Source organism: Calypte anna, chromosome 3, assembly GCF_003957555.1.
Source record: "Calypte anna isolate BGI_N300 chromosome 3, bCalAnn1_v1.p, whole genome shotgun sequence".
NCBI classification, from domain to species: domain Eukaryota; kingdom Metazoa; phylum Chordata; class Aves; order Apodiformes; family Trochilidae; genus Calypte; species Calypte anna.
The window spans coordinates 31,100,510-31,125,466 of record NC_044246.1 but is presented as its reverse complement, the minus strand read 5'-3'; the positions used below and the strand labels follow the sequence as shown (position 1 = coordinate 31,125,466).

At 40.6% G+C, this 24,957-nt stretch overlaps 1 protein-coding gene across 1 annotated transcript in view; it reads left to right on the top strand.

The window, feature by feature from the left end:
* The window catches only part of PPP1R14C (protein phosphatase 1 regulatory inhibitor subunit 14C), a 51,708-nt gene extending 27,156 nt beyond the window's left edge, over positions 1-24,552 (top strand). The window contains exons 2-4 of the mRNA XM_030447624.1: positions 14,823-14,906; positions 16,278-16,310; positions 23,234-24,552. Of these exons, the coding sequence (XP_030303484.1) occupies positions 14,823-14,906; positions 16,278-16,310; positions 23,234-23,308 (192 nt within the window). The 3' untranslated portion in view covers positions 23,309-24,552. The remainder of the gene's footprint in view (positions 1-14,822; positions 14,907-16,277; positions 16,311-23,233) is intronic.
* Positions 24,553-24,957: the final 405 nt, after the last annotated feature.

The window sequence follows — 24,957 nt, the reverse complement described above, 5'->3', positions numbered from 1 at the left end:
CAGGAAACTATTTAAGAAATTGTATCTTTAGCATGCATTCGAGTTCTTCCTTTTTGATCAACTTTGCTATCTCTCTGGTAGTTGAAGGTGGCTCCTTCCGGCGTCTAAGGGATACTTAAGAAAATTACACTCATCTTAAACATTCTTCCCCTCCCCACTTTTTTTTTTTTCTTTTTTTTTTTTTTTTCCCCCTAGTGTGTTAATTAACATAATTAAGAGGCGTCTATTACTGTTCTGTTAACTTTAAAACTGAGGACTCTAGCACTTCTGCCAGGGCTCCAGCCCAGTAACGAAGGGCTAGGCTTGATGTAGCTTTCCAAAGAAGTCCCTTCCCAGAGCTGTATGTGAGTCATAGGAAAAAAGTTTAAGTGGTTGTTTTCTTCAGTATGTTCACAGGAGTTGTGCTGTTAAGAAGGGGAGCAGTGGGAGGTGGAATTAGTAGTGTTCATCCTTCAGCAGCTTGTTATGATTCTTTGCCTTCACTTTAGCTCAGTTGCAATTTCTCTGTTCTTGAGTTTGTCAGTCTGTAAGTTCAACTCACTTTAGTCCTGGACTTGCTCTGATTGCCTGCATCATCTTTCAGCTACAGTGATTTATGAGGACCAGCAGCTGTTCCATGAGCACCTGGAATTTTTACAGTTGTGCTGGAAAATATTGCCTATTTGTGCATCTGAGGAATGGAGGGGCATCTCAGTTCTTTGACCCCATTCTGTTTTGGGCTAACTAACATTGTCATGATCACGTAGCCCACCACAAATTTTTATTATCCAATGAGAAAAGATCCTTTTTTTATTTTTTTTTACTTTTTTTTTTTTTGTTTGCTGCTGGCAAGATAGCATGTCCTAGATGATGGGCTCCTTAACATTTAAAAAGTAAAACTGAGTAAATTAGAAGCTTCAAAATTACTTTGTTTTTTTACTTTTATAACAAGCCAAACCAACAAATGTCTTGCCTTACATTATACTTTTCTCCTTCAGTATGCCTTAAATGACTCTTCAGGCTATGGTTATGGAGCCACGTATCTTTTATTCATAGAATCATAGAATGGTTTGTGGTGGAAGGGACCTTAAAGATCATATAGTTCCAGCCCCCCTGCTCAGGCAGGGACACTTCCCATTAGACCAGGTTGCTCAAGCCCAGTCCAACCTGGCCTTGAACACTTCCAGGGAGGGGGCAGCCTATTCCAGTGTCTTGCCACCCTCTCACTAAAGAGTTTCTTCCTAATATCTAACCTAAATCTCCCCTCTTCCAGTTTGAAACCATTCCCCCTTGCCCCATCACTCCACGCCCTTGTGAAAAGTCCCTCCCCAGCTTTCCTGTAGACCCCCTTCAGGTACTGGAAGGCCACTGTAAGGTCTCTCTGGAGTCTCTTCTTCTCCAGGCTGAACAGCCCTAACTCTCAGCCTGTCTGCACAGGAGAGGTGCTGAGGTGCTCCATCCCTCTGATCATCTTTGTGGCCCTCCTGGATTTGCTCCAATAGCTCCCTGTCCTTGTGTTGAAGACTCCAGAACTGAACATGGTACTCCAATTAGAGTCTTATGAGAGCAGAGTAGAGGGGTGAATCACCTTCCTTGACCTGCTGGCCAGCCAAATAAAAAAGAAATATATTATATTAGTCATAACACTTAATTCTCCTGAAATGTCCATTAGAAGGGAAACACACATGCCTGTGATTAGTGCCAACAATTCAGGTGATTAGAGAATTGTTAAATCCTGACTTTGCCTCTTTATGTCTCTGAAAAGTGGAGGAAAATATTTAATATTTACTTATGACATCTGCTTAAGAAAGGTAAATCTTGAAGCAGGAGAAGGAGTACAAATTTTAGGCTGACCACAGGAAAGTGAGAATTCAGCTGAAAAAGTACACTATTTAAGGATCCTGTGAGCTGATGCTGCAGGCTACCTTGGAAGGCACTTAGGCTGGTATCCATTCTTAAAACAGTTGTTGCAGATCATTTGCAGACTGTCAAATGATACTTGCTCAGTTTGCACTTTCAGGATGGCAACATCATTTATAAGGCTGGGTGGCTGTTTATGGCAGGTTTTTGGCAGTCAGCAAAGGTTCACTTCCCTTGGGATAGGGGGCTTCATAGTGAAGTGGGTAGAAGAATGTGGAAGGAGCTGGGAATTGGAAGGGTTTACCAGAACCTTTTCTTCTGGTGGTGCTTTGGACTTTATGGTAAACTCTTCTCTTGCATTCAGTGCTCTGGCTGCAAGAATGTGCTCTTAATGTGGAGACAGTGTCTCCCTACAACCTGCTTTCAGAGACTCTTAGGCAAGAGTGACTGTATATACTTGAAAATAAATCAATGGGAAGATGTTTTTGCCAGACTTCTCGGAGCTTTCAAATGGCAGTATTGTAAAACAAAGCCTAAAGCCTAAATTGCTTTCAAATCAGCAACATTTGGATGTAATACAAGGGGTTTGGAACATAGTGAGCTAAAACTTACTGGCAAGTAGTTATTAAGTAAAGCAGGATGAGATGACATATAGGAACTGTGAGTGTGTGTATCAGGTAGTGACATGGTGCTTTTGCAAGTGTAAAGGAGAAGTGATGCTTCAAGATAGAAATACCTGTCTACAAACCATCTGGGAAACCAGTGCTTCAATGTAAGGAAGCTGAATGCTTTCACTGAAAATCTGCATTTTAAAAGGAATTAGTACACCTTTACTAAGGAATGGCAGAAAATATATTCTGACCTTTATGTCCAATATGTCCAACTTTCACTTCATGTCTCCAAGCAGTTACTCATTTCATCTATCTTACTGATACAGACTGATACTGATCAGATGAGATATTTATTAAATTATTGAGTGGTAGAGAAACAGCTTTTTTTCTTTTTTTTTTTTTTTTGGGTGTGCTATTTTTTTTGGCTTGTGCTATTTTGTTTGTAGAGAAATGTTGGAGAAAGATGCCTTTTTCTAAGGTAACAGCTGAGTCTGCATTGGTGCCATGGTGATTTTTCCTTGTAGACAAGGCAAGGATTTCCCAGCCAGGAGAGGAAAGCACAAAGAGGTATTCTGCCTGTTCCAGAGAAGTGGCCATGTTTCCATTGTACTGGGCAGAAACATCAGTGTCATAGTTAAAACCATCTGATTTTTAAGGGCTGTCACAATTTTTCTGATGTTGTCAAATACCCATATGGTTGTATCTGGCTCTCACTTCCATTTCCCAAGTGAACCAGTGGAAGTGGTTAAATGAATGATGGTACCTTGAACCAAGCAAGACTTGCCAAGCTGTATTTTTTGGCCAGTGTGGGATTCCTGGAAGCTGTTATGTTCCAAGTCAGAACCTATTTTGGTTGCTCACTGTTGGATGCTTTGTGGCAGGAGAGCTGAGCAAGTGCTCCTAAACAGCTGCTCATACAAGAGCTACTGTGTTTGGACAGACCAGAGACAGCACTTCAAATGTGTGACCCCTGACTAGTGTTTCAGTCACCCATTCAAGCAACAGATAAATGCCAAACTAAAAATAGTAAGTCCAGGGCCCAGGATAAGTATTTTCAGTCACCTACATTACAGTCTTTTTTGAAAACTTGTTAAAACACAGGATACCAAGAAATTAATTTGCTAAAAAACCCCCTTAAGTAGAGTGTGCATGCATTTTTTTACTTTTACAAAAGCCCATTTAGCAGCTAATTAGAGGAAAAGTTACTCGTGTTGATTCTTTCCAAATTACTTCCTTAGCTCTCATATAATTAAAAAACCCCAAAAACTGAGAGGGGAAAAATTCTTAAACAGAAGCAGGGTAAAGAAAAGTAAAAGAATCTGTTATTTATCTTTGTTGGCCAAGGTGCCTGCACAAGCCTCCAGTGCTGTGTATGAAGCTGCAGGCTGCATCCATATGTGCAAAGTTACCTCCCTGCTGCTGATGGGAGAATGCAGGGAAATTTGGCAGCCAGCCCACGCTGTCTCTAAGGGTGTTTAAATAAAAAGACACGTCCTTCTGAAAGAGCACAAAAAGTCTTCCTTCCAGCCAAGAACACTCGACAAGTGTGTGCATGACCAACAGTAGCCAACGTGTCTGCTGGGCAAGCCCGGCCTGGACTGAGTTGGCAGAGTTTAAAGTGCAATAAAACACAGTTGAGCTCCCCTAACATGTAATTCTTTCAATAGCAGCTTTGTGGCCCTGCTAGCAAGCAGAACAGAGAGTAGTGGAGTCGACCAAGGTTTCTTCTTCTGCAGAGAGAGTTTTGGAGCATTTGACTGAGATGACCACGACATTCTCATATGGTATATAGAAATACAGAGGTGTCTCAGACAGTAGTGCTCACATTGATGCAGAAAGATACAGTGAATTTGAATGGCTGATTAGCCTTTACTGATTAAAGAGAGCCCCTGATTTCCATTTGAAAATCGTGTTGCCATCACTTTTGAGGTAGGCCAGAACATACATTGAAACAGCTCATGGAAATTTTGATGCTTTGCCTATTACAAGCCACTAACATTATTAAGTGCTAGCTTCAAGTAAATACGTCAGTGTTTTTTCAACTACCCGCTTTTTTATCGTATGCAAAAGTGGTACCATGTTTTATTCCAAGCCTCATGTTGGCATAACCATTTGGCATTAAGGCAGTTTAGATGTGATGTGCAGCATCTGTCTGCAGTTCAGCAGAGAGAGTTGGAGAGTGGTCCAGTTTTTTATTGCTCCAATTTGAAAAACATTTAGTCACATGACCTCTATCTATTGAGTTGTCCTCTTGAATTGGCCCTTTCTCTGAGTAATTTCACTTCAGTCAATAGTTTGGTGGTGCTTGTACCTGTCTCACTGTGCTTTAACATAACCTTCCCTTTCCCTTCTTTCTCTTGACACAGTTGGCACTTCTCCAGCACCCCTTATATGGAATAAAATGTCATACGTGCTAACCATGTTCTGGTGTAGGACCTAAGCAGCTGACTTAAATTTAGCATCTGGGCAGCCTAGAGCTGTAAGGAGTTTGTCCAGAGGAAATGATGGTGTGTTGCCATAATCTTTCTGCCCTCTAGCCTTCTAATTGAAGGCAAAGCAAAACTGCAGTGGCAGCTGCTGTCTTTGCAGATGTCTCTGAGTCAAGTGGCAATGCAGGCGGGCTTGTGTTCTGGGGAAGGATAAAGACATTTAGTGAAGCTGGGTGCTTCCTTTGCTCTGGATGTGGAGGTCTTTTCCCTATCCTCTCTCACAAAGACTTGCCCTTAAAGGGTGATTTCTCAGGAGCTGCATTGAGGCATGATGTTCTTACCTGTGTCCAGAACCCTGATTCCTCCACACTGATAGAGGCAGCCCAACTGAAATTAGGATACAAGAGTTGTTTCTTTTTGTATCACTAAAGTGCCAGGATTGTGCTGTTTCTATTTTGGTATACTTACACACTATTTTACAGTAAAAATTTGGTTGCATATTTACTGTTATAGAGGGGCTGACTCTGAATGGATCTTGTAAATGGAATAGCATCTGCCCACTTCATCTGCTCTGCGGTTGCTTGAGAGCCAAGAGGAGAGGCCAATCTGTAGCAGTGCCAGCCTGAAACAAACAGCAATGGTTTATGGTGATGGAGGCAGGAGAGAGAGGCAGCTTGGGTAATGAGATGGAAGAACTTGGCTTGAGTGGGTGCTCCTCCCCTGCTTATTAAAAATGCCAGTTGTTGTTAATGGCTTTAATGAAGTTCATAGCTTGAATATTAATTTTTTGTGTGTATGCTGTACATTACCCTGACAGAATATTTTGCATTTCCATTTGAATTCTGAAGCTAGAGCTGTACCTGACTCCTGGCATGTAACTCACAGAGGGAGCAGGTCCTTTTTTTTTAACTTCATCCCTTTAAAATTTAAAAATCTCAAGTTGTCATTGTGGGGGCTCATTAAATCCAAACTTTGGGGCCCTCTATTGCCTATAAAGGACATACTGCTTAAACTGGTCTGCTACCTGAAAGGAAATTATAATAGAGGTGGTGGTGGGTATGAAGGAGGCCAAGCTACTCTTATACTTCAGCTTTTGTCTCTTCCTTTTGTATCTGTCTTGGCTTACGTTCCTCTCCAAAGACTATAAAAGGGGGTAATAAGTGTTTCTGAATATTCAGAATACAAAAATTCTCACAGGATCCTTCTCCTCTGGTTTTTGTATTTTAGCCAAGAAAACCATTTGCTTCAGATGCACCATGTGCTAGCATATTTTTTTTAACTAGGGTTAACTTTAGGACATCTTACAGAGCCTATAAAAGGAACCATGTACTTCACTAAAATGCTTGCAAATGGCTTTTGTGAAATGGGAGTAAAACTTCTTTTCACCCTTAATCTAATTTTTTCCTTCGACTCTATTGCTGTCTATTAGAGAGCATACCTGAGTTTGTCCATCTAGATGAGTGTGTTAGACCATCAGGTTAGTTGCCTTGTGACAGTAGTTTCACAGCCCTATATACTTTTTTCAAATATGTGCAGTTGACAGTACTGTGAAAGCTATGTAGTTCTTCACCAGGATGAATAAATGAGCTCTTGATCTAAAGTTAAAGAAGGAGCCTCAGTCTTCTTTGCTTCCTGCTCTTGGAAGCTTCAGCACGAGTCGCTTGGCTGCTTAAAGTGATGTGTATGGACATAGTGATGTATTGAAGGGATGTCCTGTGCAGAAAGTACCAGTCTCGAAAATGTAAAGAGATCTAGCCACTGTTGTATCCTCCACCACAGGTCTTCTCTTTGGTATTTCCTTGGACTAAGATGTGGTCTTCTTGTTGTCAGCCTCAGACTATTTGTCCACCTACCTACTAATCAACAAAGGTTGAATTGGCAGATGCAGATGGGCTTTGTCTAGCTTGCTCTTCTCTAAGCCAGGTGGATGTGGGTAAGCTTTTGTCTAGAAATCTGATTGCTGTGTTAATAAACTATGGTTCCTGAATGTAAATGCTCTGCCAAAAGGCTTTATTCTCTTGGGCTTAAAGATGCAATACTACTGTGCAGTCTCAGCAAAGTGGCTGAGCAAGCTAAGGTCCAGCTGTACCTACCTGTGTAGACATTAGCATTGAGTGTCTGTCTGGCCATATTTCTCATCTAGCTGCTTAACCTTTCCCTTCAACTTTGTTACATCCTCTTTATTGCCAAGACTGATGATTCCTAGGTAATCTACCCCTCTATTCAGAGGCCCATAAGCATAGGTCTTGGCATTACCCTGGACTTAATAACCAGAAAACAACACTTTTCATATGTTAAACATGTCTGAATTGAAGTAAGCTGAGCTGTAGAGATTTGCAGTAGGTGCCTGCCTCAGCTGGATATCTAGGAAAGATTTTTATATACGAGTTTATTTATTTCTGATGCTGAGACTAAAATCAGGAGAGGAAAAAGTGGTTTTTCCATGTTGCACGAGGACTTTCAACAGCTTAATTGAAACTCCAGTATCCTTATCTTGGAAATTTAGGAGGGCGCAGACTTGCTTTGTGTTGGAGATGCCCGTGACCAGTTTATGAAAGTGTTCTCGGTTTAAACTCCTCTTTCACTTGTGCTTGTCATGTGCCCAAACTTGTTAACGTTTGGCAATTAGCTCAAAGAATGTCTTGAGCGATCAAGCTTCCACTACAGGGAAGGAGGCGGGGTTGGGCTCTTGCAGTTGTTCTTGGCAGGGATCCCTGGTCGGTGCCTGAGAGCTGAGAGCTGCTCATTCCTCTGCTTGCAGAGACCCTTCCTCTGGCCCCCAGCTGAGGAGAAAGGAGGAGGTGGAATCAATATCCCAAAAACCAGGAGCAGCAGAGGTGGGATTTTGCGGCAGCTAAGCCACGAGAATAAAAGCTGAGAACTAAAGTTTTAAGAATAGGAGCAGAGGGGCGAATGAGTGCTTGAGGACAAAAGTTAGGCTGCTGTTCTCATGACCCGAGGGCTGAATCTAGGTCATGGAAAACTTTTTCCATGCTCTACCAGCAGCTTCAGGGGCCCTTGATGTGTTCGTAAAGTGTTACCTCCCTCTAGTGGTGTGTGTGCAAGGCTATGGGTCCCCTGTTAGCTCCAGTGATGATGGTAGATCACATCTAGACTGTATAGATAAATTACAACTGTGTTTGACTTTTATCCAGCCATTTACACCTTGTTATGTAGATACAGATGCACTTGGTGTTCCTGTGAGGCCACTTCTGTAAGCCATTCTATTCACAGGTGCACTTTTAGTGTCCTTCCCTTTCTGAGCATTTGACTTGGTCCACGTGAGGTCAGGTTTGAAGACCAGCTCAGCACAGGAGAAGGTTTCTGTAAATAGACACAAAGCCAGGGGTAAATGATGATCATCAGGCTTTTTGAACTCTTAATTGTAGCCAAGACTGGATGGCATATGCTCAGGGGTGTGAAACCTTGCACTCAGTTGCCTTTGAGAGTTCATTCAACTGGATGGTTGCTAATGAAGTAAGTGGGGGAGAAAATAGGATGTAATGACTTGGACGGGATGATCTTGAAGGTCTCTACCAACCAAGGTAATTCTGTGACATAAGGATTGTATCACACTGGGAGCAGCATCCTGAATGTGTTCACTGATGACCAACTGTGCAAACTAATACTCACTGTTGTATGAACCACTTCACCTATACCATCAGAGATGAGTTGTTTTTTTTTTTTTTCTGGTGTCTAACACTAAATCATCATGGCTGATACAGCAGTACTGCTGCTAATATTTTAGTATTGGAGAAAACATAAGAATATTTAGCAATTGGGTTGTACCACAGAGGATTCCTTTTCCTACTTCAGGTTTCCCAAACCCTGGCACTTTTGAGTCTCTTCTTGCTGTCTTTAACATCCTTTCCTAATCTTCTGTTCCTCCTGTCAATCTGTAGAAACTAACAGGTTTTTTATGTTGCAATCAGCTTTATTTTAGCTGTTGTATTTTGATTCTCCACTTAACTAGGATTAGCTTTAAGATGAAAAGCTCATTTTGATTCTGACTTGGGTGGATTAAACTATTTTTATTCTGATTTTTAAATTATTATTATTATTTATTGCTTTTCCCTGACCCGTAAGTCAAGAAACACATAGGTTTTTCCTTTATGTTTCATACAAATGACTATCTTGTAGTATTCTTTTAACTGTAATAAGTGCAATCCATTCATAATCCCACTAGGTTACATGTGCAACCAATGACTTCTAGTACTGGTAATTTATGTCACTTTTATTTATCATCTGGAAACCTAAATCAATGTCTTACACTGGGGCAGTGCTATCTGTATCTGCAGACCATCCATATCTGCAGATAAACTTGTTTAGAGCTAACTGTATTAGATTTCCAGCAAGCATGTGTTTTAAAATAAATAAATAAATAAATATTTTATTTTATTAAATGGCTACTTATGGAAGCACTGGTCCTATTTGCTAGTTTGATTTTGATCACTTGCACTGGCCATCTTCCAGGATCTGGAGAGAAATCCTTGATTCAAATGGTCTGACACTTCCATTCATTGTATGGTCTTCTTTCCCTCCTCTTCTTTCATCTTTCTCTTGATGTCCTTTCAGGTAGCTTCAAAATTCACTTTACAAATTGTGGCTTTAACTTTTCTTGCTGCACTTAACTACTTTCTCTCCTAAATTGAAAAATCTTAAGTTAAAGCCAGTGAAACCTATTTCAGTATCTGTTCATTCATTGTATTATTTATGTGAATTATTATTATTATATTATATTATTATTATGACTATTATATATTAATTCATTTTCCACTGTCTGGATGGCCCATTTTGTGCTCAATAGAGTTAAATCCAATTGTGGGGCAATCATGAGTGGTGTCCCCCAGGGCTCAGTGCTGAGGCCACTCCTATTTAACATCTTTATTAATTATCTTGATGAAGGGATTGAATGCACCCTCAGTAAGTTTACAGATGACATCAAGTTGGGAGGGAATGTCCATCTGCTGGATGGTAGAAAGGCTTTACAGAGGGACCTGGGCAGACTGGATCCTTGGGCTGAGACCAACTGCATGGAATTCAGTAAGGCCAAGTGTCAGGTTCTGGATCTCAGTCACAACAACCCCAGGCAATGCTACAGGTTTGGAGGAGAGGGACTGGACAGCTGCCTGGCAGAAAAGGACCTTGGTGCATTGATTGACAGGCAGCTGAATATGAGCCAGCAATGTGCCCAGGTGGCCAAGAAGGCCAATGGCATCCTGGCCTGTATCAGACCAGCAGGACTAGGGAAGTCATCCTGGCCCTGTGCTTGGCACTGGTGAGGCCCCACCTGAAGTACTGTGTTCAGTTTTTTTGTATCTCAGTACAAAAAGGACACTGAGGTGTTGGAGCAAGTCCAAAGAAGAGCAACAAAGCTGATGAAGGGTTTGGAAAACATTTCCTTTGAGGGGTGACTGAGGGTTTAGGGCTGTATAGCCTGGGGAAAGGAAGGCTGAGAGGAGAGCTCATCACTCTTTACAAATACCTGAAGGAGGTTGTAGTGAGAGTGGGGTTGGTCTCTTCTCACTGGTGACAGATGACAGGACAAGGGGAAATGGATTCAGGTTGTATCAGGGGAGATTTAGGTTGGATATCAGGAGACACTTCTTTACAGAAAGGGTTGTTAAGCACTGGAACAGACTGTGGTTGAGTCTCCATCCCTGAATGCGTTGAAAAATCTTCTGGATGTGGTGCTTGGGAACATGTTTTAGTAGCGGCTCATGAGAAATAGCGTAATAGGGTTAGGATAAGGCTGGACTCATTGATTTTCAAGGACTTACCCAGCCTGAGCAGTTCTATAATTATTTCCTAGCACTGCAAATGAGATGATGCACAGTGAACGGGCAGGGAGGATGAGAGGCAGGAGGTTAGTTTGAGAGTTGGGTTTTTGGTGGGGAGTTAGCCACAGGGCAACTGTTACCCTTTAAATTTTAAAGCCTCAGATAAATGTTTAATGAGTAAGTACTTGAAGCTATGTTAGGCCTTCTCTTTCTGTGTTGGAGGTGCTGTCCTCAGGGTCAGCAGACCAGAGTGTTCTTCAGCTGCCCTTGCAAAATCCAGCTCGTTGGCTCAAGCTGCTGTGGGAGGAGGTTGTTTCAGAGGCTTTCAAATTGTTTCCCCGGTCTCATTCAGGCTTATTTACCTGTTTCTGTTCCAATCACTGCTGGGGCTGTGATACCTCTGCCAGAGGCTAAATAACAAGCATTTGGAGAGGTGATAATGTAGTAAACAACTCCAGTTGTTTACTACATGTCTGTGCCCCAGGGTCTTTTGCCTACAAAGAATTCATGCAGTCTAAATAACCATGGGACTGTCTTCCCATGCCAGGTCCCAGTCTAGCTGCTTAATTGCAGTAGGGTCAGCCACACTTAACTGGCCAATAAAATCAGGCAAACAGAAGACATGTGCCTTCCTTCCTTCCTCCTCTCATTTCAGCTGCTGTGGGGCATTCAGGCTTCTGACCTAAGCACATATTTTTCATGCCTAACATAAAGCTCTTGAGATCATGCAGGCATATTTGTTAAGATGGGGGAAAATTCAGACCCCAAAAGAGCAAGAGTTACCATTATGGACTTTCCCCTCCGTTTGTGTTATGTACTGGAGTTGAAATCAGCTGTGAAGATACACATGGTCTTTTACATAAACTGTAACATAATAGCATGCCAGCACGTCAGACACAACTGTAGTGCTTTTTTTCTGAAATATTCCTAATTTACTTTTTGTTATGGTTTTCCTTAACATAAGAGGGGCTGTCTTACCTCTTACTGAATCACTGGTGCAGTTGCCCTCTGCCCTGATGGCAGTGTGAGCTTTGAAGATGTAGGAGAAAGCTGATTTGAATAAGGTTAGAGTGAAGAGGGATAGAAGCAAGGACTTTTCACACATGACTGGTACCAATCAGAGTAAAACTAACATTTCAGGAGGGCTCAGCTTCAATGAGTTGTGCTAACAAAAGAGCATTATGTACCTTTTAGAGAATTCCTCCCCACTGTTGCCTTTTAACATGGTTTCAGTGAACCTGAATGCTCCTCCGATAAGCAAAAGTTCAAAATGTGTATCTGACAAAATATTTAATGTGCTGAACAGCACTTTTAAGGTGCACAATTGGCCTTTCCACAGGCCCAGGATGCATATTTTTTGTAAGTGTACAGCACCAATGATAACTCCAGGCACTCTGTCTTAACAGTATTTATAATGAGCTGCTTAGATAAAATGTATGGGAGGTTTACTGTCTATTTAGGGAATTTCTGGTTCTTAGTGTGATAGGTGAATTAGTGTAAAGTTGAGATAGTCAGCTACCAAGTGCACTTCTGTTATTGCTTAATCTTTATCCTTTCTAATTCTGATGGCTTTTACTTAGTATCTGTATAGTTTCTGAAAGACTTCTTTCCTCTCCTTTCCCTCCTTTTGTTTAAATTGCTAATGAGTCCATAGCATTAGAATCTTATAATGATAGAATGGTTTGGGTTGGGAGTCACCTTAAAGAACATCTGTTTCCAACTCCCCTGTTATGGGCAGGGACACCTCCCACCAGACCAGGATGCTCATGGCCCCATCCAACCTGGCCTTGAACACTTCCAGGGAGGGGGCAGCCACAGCCTCCCTCGGCAACCTGTGCCAGTGTCTCACAACCCTCACACTAAAGAATTTGTTCTCTAACATCTAAATTTATCCTCTTCCAGTTAAAAACCATTACTCCTTGTCTTGTCACTCCATGCACTTGTGAAAAGTCCCTCTCCAGATTTCCCACAGGACCCTTTCAGGTACTGGAAGGCTGCTATTAGGTCTCTCTTGGAGCCTTTTCTTCTCCAGGCTGAACAACCCCAACTCTCTTAGTCTGTCTTCATAGGAAAGGTGCTCCAGCCTTCTCATTTTCTCTGTGGCTCTCCTCTGGGCTTGCTCCAGCAGTTCTTCCAGAACTGGACACAGTACTCCAAGTGGAGTCTTACAAGAGCAGAGTAGAGGGGTGAGAATCACTTCCCTTGATCTGCTGGCTGTGCTGCATTTGATAAATCCCAGGATATGGTTGTCTTTCTGGGCTGCAAGCACACAGTGCCAGCTTATGTTGAGCTTTTCATCAATCACCACGCCCAAGTCCTTTTTCTCAGGGTTGTTCTCATGCCATTCTCTGCCCAGCCTCTATTTGTGCCCTGACCCAGGTTCAGGACCTTGCACTTGGCTTTGTTGAACTTCATGCAGCTTGCATGGACCCACCTCTCCAGCCTGTCAAGGTTCTCTGGATGTCATTCCTGCCCTCCAGCGTGTCAACCACACCACACAGCTTGGTGTTGTCAGCGAACCTGCTGAGGGTGCACATGATCCCACCATCCGTGTCACCAACAAAGATGTCAAACAGCACTCCCTTATTGCCAGATTGTGTTACAATAACTAATATTTTGTGATTCATCTCAGCAAATGCCCACACTTCCTTCTGACTAAAAAACACACTGAGTGAACCTGCTAATTGGGCAAAGGGTGTGCTTTGTGTATTTTTATTCATCAGGTCTAACAGCCTGCAGGGCTGCACTCAGTTCCTGCACTCTTTTCTTCAGAGGTGGGGAATGGGTAACTTAATCATCCTTCTACCCTTTCTCCTTACGCTCAAATACATTTTGAACAGTTGGCATTTTAGCTGGAGCTTAGGATAGAAGTAGTTTGGCACTTTGGTAATTAACTTTTGTTAGATTAACTCAAGATAATCTGTTAATTTCCTTGATAATGTTTGAACTCATCTTTTATTCAGTATAAGAGTAGTTTTGGTGTTACCTGTGGCAGTTGCTATTGGAGCTATTAAATTATTTCACAATTGTTGAAATTTTTTTCAATTGCTGGGACTGCCACATTTTTTTAGAATGCTTTTTTAAAGGATCTTTAAGCATTGGTGGAGTATGAGAAGACAGCTGCTGCTGGAGAAAGTGTTTTGTTGCTTCGTTCTGATTCTCAAATTTACCCTCCCCTTTGGATGCTTTCAGATCTCTGCTTTCATTCAGGAGGTGCCCAGGTGATGCAGTGTCAGTGAGCAGATATGCATCTTGTACTTGTGGGAGAGGACAGACTCCCAGTGCCCATGCATTGGGCTGGGCAGAGCAGGGGCAACAGAGGAGCCGTGTGTCTGTGGCACTGAGGGGGCACTAGGTGGGTGAGACTTGGTGTGAGGGGAGGTTGAGTGAGACCAGAGAGCTTTGTATGTGCAGTGAGGTGCTGCTATACCGTTTTTAAGTGTCTTTTATGATGAGAAGATGCAAATAATGACCAGCAGAATAATTTTTATAATTGTAAGTGCAATAAATAGTGCTTCTTGTAAATGATGAGTTGTCATCGGCATTTCAGAGGTCGGGGGTCTTTCAAAATGTGTAGACTGCTGCTCTGATTCTGGGAACAAAGTGCCTGATGTGCTGGTGATGCAAAGAGAAAAGTGTGTGTGTGGAGGAGGTTTCAAAAAATTCTCTAAACTATGCCTTAGACTTCATGCTCCAGTGCAGACAGTGGAACTCTAAGTTCTTCTGATGTGGGGCATTTATGTCATCATTGTAAGCCAACTTTAAGCAAGGGAGATATTCCACAGTGTAACAAAACAAGCAATCCAATTAAGAATGTTTTCGAAGTAATTTTGTGGCTACAGCTTTTACCTACATCTTCCCTTACCTTTTAAATTTTTTTATCCTGTATTGTGAGAATAGCATGACTTTTGCTGCTGGGCATGGATTAGTAACACAAGTCCTGACTGTGAGGGAAGGGTTGCTTAAGAGCTGTCACCTCCTGTTTTGCTGGATCTTGGCCTCCTTCTGGCTAGCTCAGGAGCAAGGAATCAACCCACAGTCCCTTACTGATTTCTTTCTTGTCTGGCTCCAGGCAGATGGGGTTATGCATGCTGTCACTTGACTGCTTTTGAGGTTAGTTAAAGGGTATTTCTATGGATTAAGTGGGATTTTTTGCTTTTCAGGAAGAAGAGATGCCAGATGTAGAAATTGACATTGATGACCTTCTTGATGCAGCCAATGAAGAGGAGAGAGCTCTCAAATTACAGGTAATAGTATTATCTAATTTAAAATCAGAATGTGGCTGATTTAATACATCTGGATCCCTATCTTGTATGTGTTTAAATCCACTATAATCATAGAATTAGAACTGAGAGGTTCCTAGTGTTGTCCCAAACTGACATCACCAGGTCTGAGTTTAGCATAATCTATTGGACTGAATGAAGGTAATAAGAATCATTTAGGAGAGAAAATTTCTGGAAGGTAGCTGGGAACAGAAGTAAATAAAAGTTTAAAGAATCCAGTAGCAGAGGGAGATATGCCGGAATAGATTACACATTCTGATTTTTACACATAAAGAAAATAAAGAACAGAAAGCATTAAAAATAAAGAATAAACGACAGTCACATGGAAAAATTATGTGGCTGAGGGTCAGTTAGAATGACCAGATGGTTTCTGTAATTCACAGCAGCACACATATACATGCATTCATATACAGACTAGAAAGCCTTCCCTATTCTTAAGATACTGGAAATGGTTTCTCTGTGAATACTAGCTAGGAATTGGAGAACCCTGAGTATCTTGGAGTAAACTGTCTAAAAGAATGAGGAAAGGACAGGATGTTCAGCAACAGGAGGGAAATTCAGAAGCTGTCTGCTGAAATTATACAATTCGAAGGATCTCTCCAGTTCTCTGTTAAAAGACATAAAAGTTTATGAATGAAAGAATGAGAGGAAAAAAAACCACATAGTTGTCTTACTAGAGATAGATAAATCTAAGTCAAGATATAAACCCAATATGAGGGTCTTTGTAACACAGAGGAAGGAAGCCTGGCCCCGTGGCTTGCCCTCAGCTCACTTCAGGGAGGTGACTGACTTGGTGCTTAGATGCCCCACAGCCCATTAGCAGTGCCTATGGGCACCCCCTTCTCCATGCCCACTTCCCAGCCACTCAGACATGGGGCAGGATCCCACGCTGGATGCTCAGCATACATAAATAGTTTTGCTGCTTTGGCCTGAACCAGCTGCTGAGGACTCTCTGCTAGGAATGCTGACCAAGCTCAAGGCTGGGTATTTGCATTACAGAGGCTGTGGTGCCCTCACTGAAAGCCACCTTTCACCTGGGTGTTGCTGGGAGAAATGCTCTTGATGTTTCCTCTTAGTTTTCTTGGAGAGAGGAATTTTGAAACTTCCAATCTGGAGGAAGAAGCCATCATTTCTCTCCTGTTGCAAATCATTCTGATCCACCTAGAGAGCAAAAGCAGCTTTCTGTAATGCTTGGTTTTCAGTACCATCTTCACCTAGTGATTCCTGGTTCATGCTTTTCTTTCCCCACTCCCTTGCCAGGTTTCATACTATAGACTTGTTTATGTTCACTGTTATATTCTGTACGGAACTGACACTTTCATATTTTGTTTCTAGGAAACTCTTGTAGATTGCTACAAACCAACAGAGGTAAAAAGACTTTTCTTAAATACTATTCAAGTGTGGAAAGTATAGCTATGTTCAATCTAAAGTAACTTTTTATATACTTATGATAAGCTATAGGAATATTAATGGCGTTCTAGTGGGGGTGGGACTTTATATCCTGGAAATGTTTGTACCTGTCACTTGACTACAGCAGGAATAGGATTGGGACCTGTGAGAGAAGTGCTGATCTTTACAGCTGAAGTATCAATATTGTCTTCTGTAATGTCCTCCTTGATGTAATGTCCTTATACTGATGTATAAGGCTGTCATGTTACAAAAGTGCTGAACACAATTCTCATCAGATGGTTAAAACCCTACTGTATTTACATGAAATACATGCACATGATTTGCACTTGAGAGAGAGACTCTGTGCTCATCAGGGTGAAGTCATTTAATTTTATCTGTCAGTGAAACTATTTGGGGAACTGTTATGTAGATCAGGTAATTGTTTTTATTTTGTGCATGGGTTTGAATACAATTGTCAGATAACCTGAAGTAGCAGGTTTTAATTTAGTTTAGCTTCTCAATTTTCAACTTGCACGTCCATAAGCATGATGATGAACCTTAGTTGTTCTTTGTAAGATAAGTGTGAAGACTGATAGGGCATGTGGAGTCAGATACAGTTCTTGTCATGGGCTGGTGGGAGAAAGCGAGGGTCACGAGTGGCTGGGAGGAGCAGTTTGCCAAGAGGAACCTCTGTGTTATCTACAGGCAGATGGGGAAGGCAGAGAATCAAATAATTACCTCTCTTCCTTTGTTGAACAAATAATATGAATTATTTTTCTTAGCTCTAGAGCCTGACATGTAATGCAATGACAAATTTCAGAGGTGTGACATGGGGACATGACAGATGTTAGGGAGTTTTTCACTAGAAACCTTTGCCATAGAACTGCAGAAAATATTTGTGCAATGCAGGTAAATTAGGTTAGCTTGGCAGTTTGCAGGAAGCTCCATCATGGACATGTGAGTTTTACTGCCCTCAAGGCACGTGGGTCCAGATGAGATTTTAATGCTGATCTTGTGACTTATCTCTTCAGTCCTCTGCTGATGGAATGGAGGATACTTCTTTACCTGGGAGAACCTCCATCTCCCTTGACAATCTTTTGAGATGGCCAACTTGAGAGGAATACTTAATCCACCCCTCTGTGAGGATGGTTGCCAAAATGGGAGTAATTTCCCAGGACTGCTTTCAACAGCAGGTTTTATTCTTCATCTGTAGCATGATAAGCATAGTAGTACTGCATGACTGCTAACTTAGGCCACATAAAAATAGCAATTTTTAAACCTGCCATGTGTGGACTAAGAAGAGCCTTTAAGTTGGCTTAAATTTGCAATATAAAGACTCATATCTTGTCTAGAAAATCTGCAGTCCTTTCATATTTTTAACCTGTTCAGTAATACTGAGGTAATTGGTTTGTGAAAGGATTTCTAAAGATTTGTGGAGGATGGGTGTGAGTTGATAGAATTTCTCTTGACCAATCAAATACAGTCAATCAAGGGCGCCAGGGATTTTAGCATCAAGAGTTTTACACTTTGCAAAAGCCAGTAATCTCTAACTAAGGAAAAATTTATGTAATATGATTTCTCCACTGTTCAGAACATAAGAACAAATAGTACAGGTAGAAACCTTAATAAGTTGAAGCTCTTATTCCATCTGTTAAAAAAAAAAAAAAAAAAGGCAACAAAAGCGACCAAAATGTATACTTAAATCAGTTTTGCTTAGTGTCTGCCACTTGAACTAAATATTAAGAAAAGACTATGGGATTTTTTTGTATGTATTCTGGATTGACTCTTCTTCAGAAGGAGCAGAGTTACCCAGATCATTTGAAGGGTATGAATTTGAAGGAATTCTCAGCCTCTTTAATAAGTTGGCCAAATATAGGAACTGACAGGAACTTACAAGGAACTGCTATGAAACCTTTCTTCGAAGGGAAAAATAGAATCATAGAATCATAGAATTAGCCGGGTTGGAAGGGACCTCAGAGATCATCTAGTCCAACCCTTGACCCACCGGAGCAGTTGCTAGACCAATAGAATCATAGAATTAGCCAGGCTGGAAGGGACCTCAGAGAATAGCTAGACTGCTGAACGCACTCTAAAATTGTAAAGCTTTTCTAAGGTAGCAGTTATGGCTGGTTTTGGAGATTTTTGCATTTTCTTAATGTGGGAACCTTGTAAAGAGTCATGTAGTTCACCTAGACAGAGCAACTAAAGGTTAATCAGGAAATCGTATACACTGTCAGTATGATTTCTGGGTGCTATTAAAGTTTACATTAATGAACCTTAAATTAAAGGGTTGATTTGCTAATCAAGATTCATATGCAATGTGACTGATGTGTCAGTCATTAAAAGTTAGTTTTGTAACATATGCCAGAAACTAAATATAATTTCTGGGCACAATTTGCCGACTTGGCTGTTTGAAAAAACATAATAATTAAAACAGTGTCTTAAGAAAGAAATTTGGTAACTAGCAAATTGTAAAGAGTATGTTTTTATTGGTGTTAATCACTACACCATGCACATTTTATTTCTCCTTTCTATCTATTTACTTGAGCTGCAATCTCCTTGCTCCATGGAGCTAAGTTGCATTTATTGAAGAGCAGTTGAGCAGCTGCCTGACTGAAGGCATGGGCTTTGGGGACTCAAATGTGGAGAGTGCTTTGACACCTGATAATGGCCTTCCCACCATGCCAAATTAAACAGTTCTGGAAGTATTCTTCAGTTTACACTTTCCCTGCTTTTTTATATTTAGTATCATACCTAGTTCAAAAGCTTTACATATCACGCAGTCTTGACATAAGAGGAAGCTTGATGTGAGAGCACAGCAATTAATTTTTAAGACTGTACCAACTTAAAGAGTATTCTATCTGCAAAATCAGTGCCATAGCCAATTCTTGAATCTCAACTTTTGTGGCTGCAAAGGAGCAGGGAGCAGCAGCATCCTCCTGCATCACCCATGTGTCCAAGCCACTGGTGCTTCACTCAGTGCCATGCATCACCTGTGGAAAATCCCATCCAGACCTTTGTCAAGTTGTGGTCTCCTTTCTGGCTATGTGATGGAGAATCTTAATATAGGTCATAGGGGATGTGGAGTCTAATCAATAAGCTTTTGTCAAGACATATCCTTTGAAGGAGGTAAAATCCATGTTATTGTATCTCTGCTATTGGTAGCAGCAAGACCACCCATTTTGACTGGGCTTTGGAAAAAATCTGAAATATTTGTGGTGATGTGAATTAGAGCTTCTGATAGTGGGACTGGAAAAATGACAAGGAGACTCTTGATACATCTGCTTAAATATGTTTCCCCAAGTTTAATTCCTAACTGGAGCAAATTCTCAGGCTTGTGATGCAGCTTTTTAGCATGGTCCATTTAAAAAATATTTTGGGCATGTTTTTTGATTGTGTATGCATTTAGTATGCAGACATTAATAGAAAGCTCAACCTTTCTGAAATGGACACTCTAAACTTTTAAAGGGTTTTTGGTCCTCTTACGTTATGAATTATTTCAAGTTAATGTTAGTATTTGTTTTTCTAATGTAATTCCAAGGCAGCAATACAGAGGATCCTCATTCCAAGCACTAGTAAAGAAAGATGTATCCTAAAGCCCTCCGTGCATTGTACTGCCTTACATCTGTGAGAGCCTATGAGCTCAGTCATTTATTGCAGCTCAGCTGAAGGGTGGTAAATTAATAAGCTACAGTAACTGTATTATGTGTCCATGTTATTCAGAATCAAATCAGACACTTTGTAGAGAAAAAACATTAAGAAACATGCAAATTTCAAGCACTGCACGCAGAAGAATTTCTAGAAAAAACATGATTTCTTGTTTATCCATTTGATCACTCTGCATTCAGTGAACTAAAACTGTGTACATGCCTGCTGAGATTTGCCCTATATTGTACTACAGCATCAGAGGGAATTAAACTTACATGTTTGCATTTCTGCAAGTACTCATTCATACAACTTATAAAACATCCATATAGATATTACAAAAAATGGATGAGCAAATGATGATTTGAAAAGAATTAGGCTGTGCTTGTTTGCATACTGTCTAATTGGAAAATAACTAGAATGCATGTGTTGACCACAGCTAACATTGGTGGTAAGTAGTCAATACCTTGTACAGGGCTGCCCAAGAGGCTAAACTGTTGGTATTGTCCTCCTCTGGGCACTGGTGGTTCTGTGGTGTCACTGGAAAGCCTGAGCTCATGGAAGTGCTCAGTGAGGCCACAGAAATGCTGCACCAGTTCTTGTTCCTAGAAGGAAGTTTCTGGCCTTGTTCTCCTGAAGCATCCATCCCATCAGTTCTCTTCTTGTATGATTAACTTCAGGTTTGAGCCTTTGAGGAATGGAAGGTGTTCAGCAGCAGGGTTTCCTTTTTTTCTTCCTCTATTTCCCTTCCCATTCCATTTTTGAGCTACTGTTTAGTTTCTTCCCAAAGTGTCTGTGGGGGTTGCTCTCCAGGATGACTTTACTTTTTATATCTAACTGATCAGACACTGTCTAGGAAACAGCCAGTCAGGAAACAGTCAAGGAAACCTTTTATGACTTGTATGTGGGGAAATAAAGCTGTGAAGGAAAACTGGTTTAGTATTCATTTCATGCTCTAGTGAAGCATGAAGACTGGAAAATCTACATTTTGATTTAGGAACTAGTCCTATTACATGTGTACTGTTTGTGGAAGAGAAATCTGGAGAGACAGAGTCAAGTCTCCAGAATGTACTGGGAGACTTGGAATTCATTGTCAGATGAGCTCATTAAAACAATGAATCACACCTCCAAAGCAGCAAAGTTATTTCTTTCCTTTTTATTATCATTTCACCTTTGTTTGTCATCTTTATTTTTTTGTTCTCTATTAGACAAATGTTTTTGCTGAAAGGAATGACTTTGATTCAAGGGAAAGCATTAGAGAAATGAGAAGACATGCCTAAGGCTGAGTATAGATAAGTTCAAATGAACTATAGATTTAGTCTGTCTCTCATTTGAATTTGCCTTTAATTAAAAAGACATCTTCTAGAAACAATGATTTTGTATTATAAATTACCAAGATTCTCAATAATTCTAAGAAAACTATATTAAAAGGTGCCTCCCTGCAGAAAATTCTGTTAAATAATTTAAACTGAGTTTGTGTACATTTTGCTTTTTTTATTCTTTCCCCATTTATCCAGGCCACAGTGCTGGTGTGAGATTTTTCTCTTCTATTAAAAGTAGATGTGACCTGTGTATTTCTGGCTGTAGTCCTCCAGTGAATAGCTCAGTTCTAAAGTTCTTTAGTCTTTAGCTAAATTATTGTTAAACATTTTCCAAGTCTGTGAGTGTAATATGTATTATATAAGTAGATAATCCAACCTGTGTTACAGAACTACTTTTAGCATAGATTGGTACATGATCAGCTTTCAAATGCACAGTGCTAAGCCTTAGCCTATCTTCTAGAGGAGATTTCAAGAAAATGCTCCATGTGAAATGATTTTTGTGTATGAAATTGAGATCCATGCAGATGTTAAGCCTTCTATTTAGCATCAACTAAGATGTCCAAAAGAAGTAAAACTGAAAATGTTGAGTGATGTTTGAAGAAAACAAATGGGTATTTCTGTATATCATAAAGCTGAACTGCTTAGTTAAAAAGTGAAGACTTAAAAAATGATGCTAAGTCCCCTTTCTTGCCACCAAGAGGGAAAATGTGAATCCTTTCTAGAATGCTGCCTTTCCTCGATGGAGAGCTGCAAAACAGGGAAGACACAAGCATCAGAGAACAGCTGTGTTAGTGACTGCTAGTGCTATGTGAGCTTCAGATGCAAAATGATACTTAAATCAGGAAAGTACTGAACCAGTGCTGTGGTTTGCAGACCCATAGGGTGTGCACAACAACACTACAGCATGATGTAAAATGTCTGCCACATGCACAATGCACTTGTTGGGTATTACTGTTTGGTACTGCAGACCTTTATCTCAAGAAAAATAGTTCCTGAGGGGTAAAACATTTTCAATTATTACATGTACTACTTCAGTGAATATAGTGTCTTTTTCCTGCCTTAAGAACATCCTCAGTTACCTTGGATCGGGTTAGGAGGTTACCCTTACAGCTTGGCTGATCTTGTCAGTGCTAAGCAGTTTCATGGTAGTGTTAATATTGAAATCTTCAAGCAAATATCTGTTAGCTGTAATTCCCCCACTATTTAAAAAGAGAAAAATCTGCTGAAACTGGGAAAAATCACTGCCAGTAAAGACTTGGTCCATGAATATATATATATATCTTTTTCAGAATAATGTCATTCTCTGAACTCCAACAGTAATTTCACCCAGCACAAGCCAGTGGTGCTACCCCTGGCTACGTGTTCCTGCCTTGCCTCAGACTGACAAGAGTGTTGGTGTGGGGCTGAGTGATGAGCCTGGTTGGAGAGCTGAGCCAACTCAGAAAGTTAGCAGGGCAAGAGGAAAAATGGTGAAGTTTTTAGCCAGATAAGCTTTCTGTTCCAGCTGGGTATGCAGACAAACAAAATGCTAATGCAGGCATGGGGAGTGGTGAGAGAAACACCTTTATTGGCAGGACTGCTTACTTTGGTGCAGGCTTAAACTGGGAAAGTCTGCTTTGATTATTTGCATTGTATCCAGACACAGATTTTGCTTGATTCAACAGTTGGTAGAAGGCCCTGTGTAGGAAAGTCCTTAGATGTCCAGCAACTCAGCTTAAACCCTCATGCAGAGGAAAAGGTTGTTGTTCATACCTCCAGTGCGTGATGCGTATAAGGTTCCCGGAGATCAGGGCAGAAAAATTCCAGCTTAGCAGTAGAAGCTTAAATAAAAATGTCTAGATTGCTTTGATTTTATTTATCATATTTTTTTAACTCAAAATGATGGTATTATGGGATCATAAAAATTGCTCATATTTTCTAATCTTTTTTTCCTAGGAATTTATCAAAGAGCTGCTAACTCGGATAAGAGGAATGAGGAAACTCAGTCCCCCTCAAAAGAAGAGTATATAAATAGCTCAAAATAGTAGCACTCTGTAAAAGACATGGCAAGGGAAACGGGACTTTGAATACAAGACCTTTATTCAAACAGTTGTCTTTCTCCACAAGTTTTTGATTTCATTCAGTTTTGACTCAAGGAATTTCTTTTGTGTGTTTTAAGGCTTCTTTTTTTAAGTGTCAATTTTTTAAATCAAGGATATCAACAATTTGAATGCTGCTCAACTCTCATTTGAGGATTACTGAAGCAAGTGAAGAATCCAAGAGTTAGTGATGAGGGGCAGCAAACCTACATGGTGAAACAGAAGATCTTGTAAATTTACAGAGCTAGGAGACTTCTCCTTGCAACTAGTTGGATGATGTTTTTTTAAGTTGGTTGTACATTTAACTCATGGATGTCAAGTTTCTTGTGCTTGTCTGTACATAAATTATAAAGTGGGTTGTGAATACTGTTTCACATGGATGGAAGGAAAGGTTAGTTACAGTAAATTATTTAAATGGTGGTTATTGCAAATTTGCTACCAGAAGGTACCGATTTAGATTCCTAAAGTAAGTGCTGCCATTTTTCTAAATACCTTTAAAGCAGCCCAGTGAAGAATTTCATCATATCTCCTTGCTTAGACTGCAGCATATGAGAATGGGGAATTTTTAGGGCTTAATTTGTAGACTTAAAATTATTTGATTGACACAGATGCTTTGCCAGATCATTTCTTCTCCACCTCATGCTGTCTTGGAACTGTGGTAACCTATACTGGAAAGGGCCTGCAGTCATATCTAGATACATGTCCATCACTGTTTAAAAGCTGCTTCACACTGGAGGAAAGGCAGTGCTACCCAAATTTATTACAAGCACTGGTCTGCATTTAGTGATGTGGTCTTAATCAAAAGCAGACTCCTCTCCTATTAAGGTAGGCAAAGAATATTATAGTCTTTGTTTACAGCTCTGCCCTGAGAAGTGGGGAGACTTCGTAACTCGGGCTCTCTTACTTGTAAAAGCAAGAACAGAAGAGAGATTCCTGCTCCCTCCTGGAAAATGTCCTAACTAAAATGCTCAGTAAGCTACCATATGCTGGTAGGTGACACTAGTCAGGCATTTTATATCAAGGGTGCTCTGAACATATTTTATTTTTCAAAAGAAGTACATGTTTGTGAATTTTATGTATACTGGCAAGCTTTTTTAATGTATTTAATTTTGTAATGTTTACTGATGATTTTATTTACCAGATATTTACTCAAATAAATGGAACAACTTGTGACTTGTTACCTGTACACTTTGCTAAGTAGGTTGCTAAATGAACTGTCCCACCAGAAAGAGAAGCCTGTGAGATGGTAAGTACATGGGAATAGACCCTATTATAGACCCTAACTGGCTTTTAGTGTGCAACAAAAACCCTTACCCAGTATCACTTAACCAAGCACCTGAAGCCTGTTAGCCTCACTTTCAGAAGTCTTCAGCAGATAAGGCCTTCCTTCCCTGTGCCCTGGGGAATTTTAAAAGAAAGAAAGAAACAAAAAAAAGACTGGAAATTCCTCCTCTTTTTATTTCCAGCAGAGGTGAGACTAGGAGAAGGCTTACACTGGGTGATAGTTCTTTACTGCAGGTGTAGTAGGAGGGTGTCTCAGCAAGAGACATTCTATTTCTTCCCTTCTGCACCCCTCTTAAT